This window comes from Chroicocephalus ridibundus, chromosome 6 (genome assembly GCF_963924245.1).
Source record: "Chroicocephalus ridibundus chromosome 6, bChrRid1.1, whole genome shotgun sequence".
Lineage (NCBI taxonomy): Eukaryota > Metazoa > Chordata > Aves > Charadriiformes > Laridae > Chroicocephalus > Chroicocephalus ridibundus.
Genome location: NC_086289.1, coordinates 39693376 through 39705928, shown reverse-complemented (window position 1 = coordinate 39705928; position 12553 = coordinate 39693376). Strand labels below are relative to the sequence as shown.

The window sequence follows — 12553 nt, the reverse complement described above, 5'->3', positions numbered from 1 at the left end:
TGAACCCTTCTCCCTGAGGATTATTCTCCTTAATATGCCAAACGCTACCAATTAAAAATTAAACCTGGCTGGCAGAACATCTTTGGCTTTTATTGTCCTCAGTGTATCATCTGGTCACCAATGTTCATCAACCTCTGATTACAAAAATTGATATTACCCTTCAGAATAGCTAACAAGTCAAAAATATGTGCCCAGTTCTGTCAATCAAGTGCTTCACCAGGGAACAGCGATAAAAGTCAGTGGCAGAAATAAACTTTATCCCCAAAACAAAGGCACTCGGTTCAAATGCTGCAGATCCAATGGGGCTGGCTGCTGAGCTGCACATTTCCACATGACCCTGGGATGTCTCAGACTGGAAATGCACAATGACTGCGAAATCAAGAAAGCAATAATCTTACGAAGTTGGGGTTTGTTTCCTCTTTAAACTGCAGAACTCTACCAAAGACAGGCACGGCTTCCCTTCCTGCCTATTCCTCCTATTTATCTACACTGTGAAGTCCAATAAAGAGCTTTCCAAAAATCTTCCTGAGAGAAAGGAGTGGTATCATTGATTTGCCAGCTTCAGGAACAATCGTAAATGCAGCCTTTGTCCAGAACGACAAAGGACAGGCCGACATAAAAAAGGTATGAGTTACTGCTCTGCAAAACTCATAATAATCACCTTCGTTGTTAAGAGAGTTAGGTCACTTATGAGGGTTAAAGATTTTTCCCTCTTGGGTGCAGACTATTAATAGAACCTTTTTGCTTACCGGAGGATCTTGATCCTCAGCTGAAACGGTGGTGATAACGGTGCCCTTGACTGCGTCGGGAGCAACCATTCCCCTGTAGAGCTTTTTGCTAAACACTGGAGAGTAATCATTCATATCCTGCAAAACATAATTAAGAGTTTAGTTCTGCAGTTCAAACAGAATTATAGACGCATTCGAAATAATTTTCTTCAAACTCTACCCAATCACTCCTTCCTCATTAGGAAACCTATTTGCCATTCACAGTCTCTCTCGGCGCTCAATTCCATTACCACCGCACAAAACCAGCACACAAGGGGAAGGTGCCAAAGTTTCAAAAAAAAAAAAAAAACCAAACAACTTCATGTGAGGCAGATCAACAGAAGGAAATTCTGCAAAAAACCCACACAGTCTCACAAGTAAACAAAGCAGAGATTTCCATGACACCTGCTTCTCAAGCAGCGGGCCACACATGGCTTTGCTAATTTTCTAAAATGAGCGAGCTGCTGTTGCTTGACAGTGTTTGTTACCTCTAATATGCAATAAATGGAGGGAAAATGTAATATCAGATTAGTATCAACACCTCATGACAGCCTAAGAAGGTGTTCTTCAGACTGTTGTTGTCTAAAAGAAGCTTCAAAGGCCCAATTTCATTGACACAGTAGTGTATGGGTGCACATACGTATACTTTCACACCTATACAGAATCATAGAACCATAGGGTTGGAGGGGACCTCTGGAGATCATCTAGTCCAACCCCTCTGCCAGAGCGGGGTCACCCAGAGCAGGCTGCACAGGAATGCATCCAGCCGGGTTTGGAATGTTGCCAGAGTTGGAGACTCCACCACCTCTCTGGGCAGCCTGTGCCAGGGGCTCTGCCGCCCTGTGTGTGCACAGCTATATGCATATATATATATATGTACACCTCCTTGTGTGAAAGATGTAACCTCACCCAAACACCGGGCTGTGTGGGACTGTGTGAGCCAGCACCAAAGTAGATGCAGCAGTCAGAAGCACGCGGCTCTCAGTGACATGGTGCTCCATGCATCAGGAGCCATGGACATTTAGAAACCCAACCAGCATCACAGGTTAGTAAAAAGGCTTTCTTTCTGACTGTCGTAAGTTCTCTCCCAGAGAGTTCCAGAAAATTTATCTGGATGTTCCTTTAAAAAAATTAAACACACATCTCTAAATCACAATCTTTATTCTACTTATAAAACTGATTTCCTTTTTTTTTTTTTCTGTAGAGCCACTGCCTTAGCCTGAATTCCATTGAGAACAGATTTATTCATTTTTGTACACTACCATTTCCATTGTTTTGCACATATGGATAACATTAAATTTTCTGGTTTTTTTTTTCAGAACAAGTAAGAAGCATCATATGCCTTCAGCACACAAGAGTGACTTTACTGAACCACAAATGAAGAGCAGACATTTTTTCCCCAGAAAGCAGAATGTGTGCCTGAACTCGGGAGGAATGCAGGTGCCACCCACCTCTTGGGTAACCCACGCACAAAGTTTATGGAGTGATGCCTCTGCCTGTTGTCACAGCTCTTCCCGCTGAAAACGCAATATGCTGATACTGGCTAGCATGCTATATTGCACTACCACTTCAAACATTCATCCATACCTCATCAGAGGAAATGACAGTATAATAAACATCTATGAAAAAATAATTTCCCGTTACAAGTCCATGTAATAAATGCCTGAATAATTAAGCATTGTGTTCCGCAGAAAGGTCTGCAATTTAAGTCTTCAAGGCACTGGAAATGCTTTTTCTCTGATTTTCAGATTTTCAAAGAGACAACTGGATCATCAAAAAGTGACTCCTAGGCAATTCAAACTAGGAGAGTATTCAAATGAAAACATTTTGGAAAAACATTTGAATTCAAAGAGATTAGCATTTTTGTGTGGAATTACAGGCATTGAATGTTGTCATTTCCATTTCTTGACCTGTTTGCAAGAAAATAACTTGCTTCATCTGAGAATTTAATACCCAGAACTATTTTACATAAACAATCTTGTTTCACATGACTCTTCAAAGTGTTATCGTACTTGTAAAATAAGCTATCCTTTGTTCCGTTTTACCCCCAGAAACTCCATGCTAGAACAATAGATCGCTGCGGCAAAGAAACCAACATCGTAATCTCAGACCATAAGACTCCATTCACAGCCGATCTACTTCTAAGAAAAGATGGGGAATCACTTTATTTGAAGCAGACATGAAGCAGCTATGAGTACAGAAATCCTAGGCATTTAGGGATGGAATATTAAAAATCATCTCCGGTATGAAAGGAGCTATGAGTACAGAAATCCTAGGCATTTAGGGATGGAATATTAAAAATCATCTCCGGTATGATAGGAGAAATGTGATAAAACACTACATGCACAGGTCTTACAACTGTGTAAATCACCGTGTTTGAAACTTTTGGTTTGTAGACCAAAGTTTTCCAGTGGGATACACGACCTTTCACAAACTGCATGCACACAGAGAAGACACCTTCTCTCCTTCCATATGAGGTCTCCATCTGAGGTAATGACCCAATACTACGCTTACGATAATTTTTTTTTTTCCCCATCTTTTGTTTCCCATGATCTGGATGCTTATGGTCACCTCCATGAAGGAGGTGAAGTTTCTAGAATAACCCAGCATTTTATCTGTATTTATGAATTTTTGAACCCATCTCTCCCTGTGCACCTGCAAATCCACAGCCGTATCTGGTCTTTTCTCTTTGGCGTAGCAGCAAGAGATCACATTCTGCTATTTGCTCGCTTGCGGGGTGGGGAGAATCACCGTGTGACGTTTTTGTTACCTTTTGAATACCTTTATGTGACCTTAGCACCTGAAAATCTGTGACTTAAGGTACTGGAAAGCGTAATCCTGTTTAAAGATGATATATTACATCCTCTGCTATAAAAAGTGATTAAGTCATCCTACTTCACACGCCTACACGTGGATCAGTACAAAATACACAGGAATACAAAGCAAAGCATAAAGTAGGACAGAAAACCTTCTGCCTCTCTAACTTATCTTTTCTCTAAGAAAAGCTTTATGCACAAAATTGTGCCTCATAAACCTCAGCCGAGCTGACCGAATAGGCACCAAATGTTTCAGTCATAACTAGACAGAGCAGCTCCACGGACTTTTCTTCCTGGCTCATCTCTTCCTGAATCCTACAGCAGCCACTAAGTTTTTATAGCAGAGTTCAAGCTTCAATGTTTCCACTTTTATCCAAATAAAAGTTCCCCGTAAGAATCACCACAGGTCTTCTCATTACGCAGCTGCAGTAATGAGAAAGGCGATCAAGTCTCGTGTCCTCATCACAAATGTCTACCACGAAAGCCTGCTAGAAGCAGAACGGGGATTTTTGCAAGCAGAAGGTTTACACGCAAAACATGCCGATGACATAGAAATGGGCTTTTTTTGTTTGAAATTACTCTTCTGGGCAATTCCTATAAGAGGAAGTAGAGATTTTGTTAAGAGACATGTTGGAGAAATTCATATATTATCATCTCCTTCAACTGGTATAATTTCTCTTTACACATTATGGGCACCTAAAGGTACCAAAAAGGTCACAAAAAGAAATTACTGATTTTCTAGCAAAAAGCACCACCACCAAGGATGGAATACAGTCTAGATCTGATTTTGTTAGAGCACAGAATGAAAGCACGCTCGCTATTTTCTGCGAATAGCTGAAGAGACCCAGCCCATCCCACCCCCAACACCTGCGCCCCTGTTACTCAAGGTCTCCAATCCAATTTTCTTCATGGAAGCGGACTTAACAATGAGTAGTGTTCAGCATTCCCCGAGAGATACAGAGACAGAGTTTTCAGGTTTTCATCACAGAGAGACTTTGGGCAAAAAGAGGACATTTAGAGAAAGTACTGGGCTTCTGTCACGACCAAAGACCTAGACGTGTTTTTGCACAGCTAAATGAAATAATTTAAGATTTCTCCATACCTGACGGCTTCTGCTTAAAACACCTCTAAATCTGACTTTGCATAGACATGGATGCAGCAGATGAGTGCAATCCTTAACCACGGGTCAGGAATAGGGCAGTAACCTTCCTCAAAGTGGTAGTAAGCAGCAGTGTGATCACCTTTTAAATCTGGGGCATAATCCTACGCAGGCTCTTGTGGCCAAACTGCAGCATCTTACAACCCTTCACAGTTCATTGCTTCACTCACATAAATCCAGGCTGCTATTAACTATCAGACACACACACACATATGTAAATGGCTAATATTGGTAATGAATTCTCTAGATATCTCACTTTAAAATACTTGGGCTGTGTGTTTTGACAGTAAGGTAATAGCAGTCACGTATTTATATCTAAATACACAACAGCCTTTGTATCGCTGCTCATCTAGCTGCAGATTTATTATATTTTTAAACATCTCTGTTTACAAAACCCCCAAAGCTTTGTCCCTGTCACAGATGCTTCTTATCTACCACTTCTTGTTTGGTTTTGTTTCATATTGCTCACACCGGTCAGCACATAAAAGCAGAACAGGACAAATCCTGACATCTTTCCCTTGCACAAAGATTAGGAATCAAGCATGAAGGACGCACAACATGGAAGGGCTGCTCAAGTATTATTCTTCTTGAGAATTCACATTAGTACCTTCAAAAGCAAAGACAGATTACGAGATTTCTTGATGCCAACTCATTTGTTAGCTCAGACGTCACCCTTAGCACGTGAAGGATCCCACTCCCTGACAAACTTCCTGACCCTCTGCACAAGACACATCTCATTCACAGGATTTAAAGGGTTGTTATTTACCAAACGGTTTTTAGGAAACAAATATTGACCTGTCTGCAAAGATTATGAACAAAAATGTCGGTGAATTAAGATAGTCATCTAGGAATGCCAAGGCGGAGAAACAAAGCATGGGGGAGGAAAGGCATTAAGGAGCAAATCAATATGTAATTTAAAAATCATTAAGACAGTCGCTAGCGGTACTGCATTAATACTAAACTAGGTGCTCCTAGACAGGTGGTGACCGCTGACGTGGGAGGGCGATACATGACTAGAGCAAGAGAAAAATACCTGCAGTACACTGTTCCCACCATAAAATTAACTTGTAAACTTAAAGAGAGTTCAGAGATTCAAATATTTCAAGTATTTTTGATTTCTGGGGACGCCAAGAGACCTTTGATGCTTGTACTCCACTAAGTTAAGAATAGAAGCATTTCACATCTGGGTGAAAGAATCTCCCTCTTTGTCCTCGCTCACTAATCTGGGAAACATAGACATTGGATTCAAATGTCTGCCTTCTTCCGTGCCCTGTAACTTCAGCTGAAGTGCTACAGCTCTGGGCATGCTGCGTACGCCCAGGCTACCCGAACTCAGCCACTGTGGCAGCTCCTGCATCCCAGAGTCACCAGGATTTACGACAGTCTTCGTCACAAACTGAAGCAGTCCCCAGTGCTCCTCCCTGACTCCGCAGTGGATCCTGCAGATCCACCTCCCAAAGGACCGAGAAGCGTGGATGAAAATAAAATCCCACCCTTCCAAACCAGCAAAGCCGGGGGAGGTCACCTGCACCAGGAGTTGCAATGGTGGCTCTAGGATACTTGGAAAACCCTGCCCGAAGGAAGGAGCTGGATACACTGGGATTACAGCTCCTTCCTGCAGGTTGCTGAGAGCAGCTGTGATGAGCTCAGGATGCGGCCCCGTCTCACTCCAGTGAACTAAAGCTGCAGCTCCTGGCTGTCACCATGGTTCAATTAATAACACGCAACATCACTACGAGTGACAGACTTGTCTGATTCGAGTATTACCACTAACCTAAAGACTTTCTGAAGAATACTACTTTTTTTTTTTTTTTTTTTTGAAAATGTGTTTCGGTAGAAATCTTGTTTTGTATGAGAAAAACAAAGGGCAAAACCTAAAGTTAGTTTTTCACCAGCTATCTCCACGCAAACAGAAGCAACTCCAGCTGACACTCCAATATATCTGATATATATTTACATGTACATAGATATATTTATGTATACACGTCTATATCTATCTCAGGCACAATAGTTTGTGCAAACGCCCTTTTATCCTCCAAAGGGAGCCCTTTTACTGCAGTGAAAAACTGGCTGCCTTTAGCCTGCAGTGCACTAGAGGGCAGCCCTGCCAAAGGGGAGCGAAGCTTCTCCTCCCCAGCACCCACAGAAATCTCCCCATTTCCTTCTTACCAAAACAGGGTTATACTTTTTTACATCTAGTCATCTAGGTTTTGGTTTGGGGTTGTTTTTTTTTTCAGCTTATAAAATCAGTCTGATTTCTTAATTCCTGTTTTTTTGCAGATTGAGACCTAATTGTAATCAAGTATCGATTCTTTATTAAAATAGCTGTAATTCTGTGACAGCAAAATCTAATTATTAATCTGCTGAACAGCTCCAGAAGGACAAAGTCCTGTCAAAGAACACCAAAACCACAGATTCTGTTGATTTATCTAGACCACTAAGAGAATCACACTCTTTAGATAATTTTTACCCTTATCAATAGAGTACGCGTGTCGAGGTGCCTGCCTCACAAATGCAATTTTGCACAAAGCTTCCCTTTCTTCTTGCCTCCCTCCTCAACTGCTAAGCAGAAAGCATCTTATCACAACCATTCTAAAAGTCTGAGGAAACGTTTTACTCCCCTTTTTCTGACCTGTTGAAAAAAAAATTTTAAAAAATCACTCATTAAATTTGTTAGCTTCTTAAATATTACATTTTCTTCGTTTGTAAATAGTTACAGAAAGAGTTTATAAGCACATCCATGTGTTTTTCCTACCGCTTTAGGACCGCACTCTTTGATTATACCTGCTGATACCAAGGTTTCTAGTCAACTCTAAGTGGAAACCAACGTCCCCTTGCTATAAAAACCAGCATGACTGAACACCCTCTGAGCTAATAAATGCATATTAGGCATTTACAGCTCCTTTTGCTGTCTGCTGGCTTTTATCACAAGTGTAATAAATAGGAAAAAAAATGTATTTTAAAAGCGATCCCTCCTTCCGCTCATGTTAAATGTACATAACATGATCCCAACAGAGGGAGAAAGTAAAAGGGTTTACTTCAAAGCATCGCATATGTCACACACTGAAATTTTCAAACCTTCCCAATCTTTTTCTACAACTGCAGATACGTATCTGCAATTTTCTGCTGTCATTTTGTTTTGAACATCTGCCACTTAAGTCTACGTGCACATTACCAGAGCTGGTGCCTTCCCATCTGAGCTGCCTCCAAGTGTTTAATAATCCCCTGCTGTTTGGGGACTTCGAAGGGCACATTTAACGTTCCTCTATGATATTTGTGAAAAATCTCTTCTACAGAAAGGAAAGGGGCGTTTTGGTAGCACTGTACTTGAAAATCATTACTCCTCTTGGGCATTCTTTAACCATAGAAAGATGTCATTCCGCAACATATTTGAAAAAAAAAAAAATCTAAAATATTTTATTACGAAATAAGCAGAATGAAAAAACCCTAAAGGCCACAGGATATCATGGCCCTAAGGGCATCCATAGTTCAGAGCAGCCTCACCCAGGCCCCCCAGCACCCTGCCCCTCGGCCCAGGAGCCCATTTCAGCCCAGCCAGGACCCCTGGTCCTGCTCCAGTGATGCCATAGGACACCAGTCTCCAGCCCTGCTTCTGGCCCCATCCCCTCACCAAGTCTGGGGCTGTCAATGGACCCTGTTGGTGCGTTCCCACAGGGACAGCACTGCCCATGCTGGGTCACCCTCAGCTCCCAGCTCATCCCTCCATGCGGAGCAGTCTCGCTCACACTAATCTCTCACAGTAATTTTTAATTTCTTCACCTGTTAACTACCAGTTCATGACAAAAGCATGAAAGGGGGAAGTGAACCCTTTGTACCAAGCAGCCAAGGCCCCACAGATCTTTGACCCTTGCCACAAGGCCTCACCTTGCCCTTTAACAAAATGGTTTTTTGGGCCCAGATGAGCAAGTGTTTTCATTTTGATGCAACTGTGCTTTGCAATGGGTCCCTGAAGCTCTGCTCAGCTCTAAAGGAAATGCCAAGTGGGGGTTATCACTCGGCAGAAACCTCTCCAGCATGGTGCTCATTGATGATCGCACAGGATGAGATCTTTGCTACCATCACGACATTTCAGCTACAGCATCTCTAAGTGCCACACTTTCTCACCATCCCTTCCCTCTGGTCCATGCTAACTGGCAGTAGCCCTCTAGTGCCCTCAAGTCTTTCAGTAATTTCTCAATTTCTGCAAATCCTCATTTGGGTATATTTCTATTATTAAACTTAATAAGTTTCCTAAGCCTTTCAATATGATGCTAATCAGCCTTTTACAGAACAGTACAAATTTACAAATTTAACGTTAAATACTAAAATGCAAACTTCATATGCTTTTATGCCATAGTCTAAAAATAAGTTCTAAAGCTCTACTGAAACAAGGTCTCTGGATTTGGTGTCACAGACTCAGCATTGAAACAATTGAAAATTTGAGCTGTGACTTCAGAAAACTATTTTCTCAACGGGTGAATTTATTTATCTGAAAGAAAACCAAAATGTTATTCAACTGTAATCCCTTCACTAGAAGATTATCTTTTCTTTTCCGCTTCCCTTAAATGTCTACCATGCCATGCACACAGCAACAGCAAAATGCAACTTACAACAGATCTGTACTTTGAGCCAAGAGTTGATTGAGAGAGAGATACATATATATTCATGCGTGAGTGTAAACTGTCTATTCTTTCACAAAACAAACATTGATGCAATCTGAGAGGATACAAGATTATTCTCCAGGCCTTAATAACCACTAACAATCCCCTAAAGGACTATTGTAGGCAGTTAACATACTATCTAGAACTGGGACAATAACCAGGATCTTAAGATTTCAAGCAAGCTCCCATCCTTCAGCTAAAAGACTGGCATTATTACCTGAAATGAGTGATTCGTTGCAATTTACCCAGATAATTCTGTGGAGTGGTTCACAGCAACAGACTATTACACATCCAAGTATATCTAGCCTTTTAAATTGATTGCAAAGGGATTAGGAATGAGTAACTGTACAATGGCTTAAAATCATTGAGGTAAAATAGTTTTCTAAAGATATTTTCAATTTTGTTTCCTCTGTAATTCGCGCTTTCATTTCATCAGTCAGTTTCTGTGATTCATACAAAGAAGGTGAGCACAGAACAATTTATACTTCCTAATGAATACGATAACAGTAACGGGGAAAAAAAACCACTTATCTCACTGATTCTTAGCTTTAAAACCGTTTCTTTTACAAATGCAGTAACAAGTTAATTTTAATATCAATAACCATACATGTGATAGAAAAACTACTGTGATTATTCCCACCTGAAATTACTCACGTAAAAGAGTGCCGTCAAAGTTTTGACTCATGAAAAATGCAGCCGGCGGGGAGGGAGACAAGTGAACTCATTACATGGCATAATATAGAAATACCTAATTTCACCAGATACTGGAGCATCAAGAACTTGAAGTCCTTTCTCATCTTAATGTAATCTCTTGGCCTCTTATAATAAACACATACCACCCTTAAAGGCCCTCTCCTTTAAGGTTCACGTGTCTCACCAGCACATTCATCCCCCAAGATATACAAAAAAATTTGCAAGTCAATCTTTCTTTGTGAGCCTGCATTTTGATCCGCCAAGGTATTGTTTCAATTTTACATTTACATTAAGTCCACTGAAGTAAGCCACTACTTGAAAACCGCTCCTAGCTTTGCCAGAAGTATTTAAAATACCTTTTAGATTTATGTATCAACGACAGTGACTAATTTAGAAGGACTGAAGTTATAGAAACAAGCAATTTTGAGTAACTTTGCGCAGCAAGTTCAAAATCTTTGTGGTGATGCTGACAAGATAATGTGACAAACTGGATGAAGCGGCACTGAATTCTGGCTTTAATTGGGTGCAGAGCTTCTTTACACAGGGCTCTTTGTTTGAAACTATACAAAATACAGGCTTGTTACCATGGTATAACTGTCTCTTTTTCATATTTAGTGCTCAGCAAGCCCTAAAGTAGCTCATCATATAAATTAAGGGATAATATTCACAGTGAAATATACGAGGCAATAAATGACTAGCAGATGATTGAACAGATAAGTTGAGACTGGAAAAAAAATAGATCTGTTTACTGGCACTGTAGTCCAACACCATGCCCTTTATTCATTTAATGCTACTAAAAAAGAAATAAATGAGCAGTAACATTTTGGAAGCAACACAGCTAATTTTTTGAACTTTGGTGTAATTTAAGTGCTGCTGCGCTGGACCACCCTGTTGTTCTTTAAAAGGGAAATGGTTTTTGTTACATGTTAGAAAGGAAGGATTAACTTCATGGATGTAAATTTATTGAAAAAACATAACTTAAACTTTATTTCAGAAATATTAGAAACTGATGACTTGTTCAACCTTAACTTAACTGATGTCTTTTATCTTCCATGTATCCTTTATTACCTGCATAATTTCTGGCAGAAAATCTTCATTATTATTGTAATTAAATCTCACCATAACATGAAATCCCACCATAATGAAGCATTGATGTATTCCTGCGCACCTGCTCATTAGAAACAAGACTTGAGTGAATTTCTAGGGAACACCTGCAGGAAGAGAAAGCAGTGGCAGCTACACACACGCATGGCCATTTAAACAGCTGGTGGAGCAGGGGTTGAACCAAAATGTGCCCCCCTCTCCCTAATGACAACCTGTGGATCCCTCTTTTCCCATTTCTCCTAGCGATAATTTAAGCATTTTATAGTGACGAAAGCCCCCAGCACTCTGCAGCAGTACAGCAAACGCGCTCTGTGAGAGGAGAGGGTCCTGCAGCACCATTTTATTCCAGCTGCCCCAAATTCTAGGTTCCTGCTTACTTTCCCGAACTCACTTTTATTTTCTTTGCTTTACTATTGGCTCAAATTGTTTGGTTTGAGAGGGTGATTCATCGACAAACACGCAGCTGCTTCTAACCCTCCCACCCTGGAAAAGCAAACAAATTCTATTTCTCCGTGTTCCGACTGAAGGTTTCGGTTGTCAGAGAAACAAAGGGAGCAGGTTGGAGATCTGCACGGCTAAGAATCATTACAACGAGATCCTGCCAACTTGAATATGAAGGACCGCAAGAACGGGGTCATGTCGATGAAGGACCATTCAGAGGAACCAGGCCAGAGATAAAGCTTTAGCTGTTACACATTTTTGCATGGTTGGCTTGTTTCTTTTATGCAAAGTTGCCAAGGAAGGGAAGACTCAGCATAGCGAGGATGAAAGATTCCAATTCACCCCCACAAGAAGTACCACTCAACGCATATAACGCCCCATCTAAGGCATATGATGACCTCTAACTTCTCTTGGAAAACTAGTTTGACAGCTGCAGTTTGTGTACTCTCTGATGACAGCGATATCTTTACTGATACTCATGTGTAAAGTCAGTTTTACTATATCTGGAAATTTGTTGTATAATGTTTATAATGGTCCACTGCGATTAAGGCACTGTAGGAATTTTATGAAATATTTGGTTGGCAGTCTCATAATATGGCATTGCTAGAAACATAGATATGTTTGTATTTCTTCTTGTTGCTCTATCCCTTTGACTCATCAGACAGAGATAATGGCCTTCATCACACTACACACTCTCCCTGAAAAAACTGAAAAGAAAACCAATCCCAGAAGGAGGAGAAAAAGCAATTATAACAAACAAGAAAGAGACATAAAATAATACAAAAAATAATGTTGGTAATAACAATAAGAGGAGGTCACAGCATAAAATATGCAAGTACCTTACAGGCCCCATGATACAGAAATTCTTATAATATGTATTTAGGAATACATTACTCATTTAACAGCAATATA

At 40.6% G+C, this 12553-nt stretch overlaps 1 protein-coding gene across 22 annotated transcripts in view; it reads right to left on the bottom strand.

Annotated features, from left to right (window-relative positions):
• The window catches only part of PCDH15 (protocadherin related 15), an 811115-nt gene that overhangs the window by 109529 nt on the left and 689033 nt on the right, over positions 1–12553 (bottom strand). For all 22 annotated transcript variants that reach the window (XM_063340181.1, XM_063340176.1, XM_063340196.1 and 19 more), the window contains one exon: positions 750–866. In XM_063340181.1, the coding sequence (XP_063196251.1) occupies positions 750–866 (117 nt within the window). The remainder of the gene's footprint in view (positions 1–749; positions 867–12553) is intronic.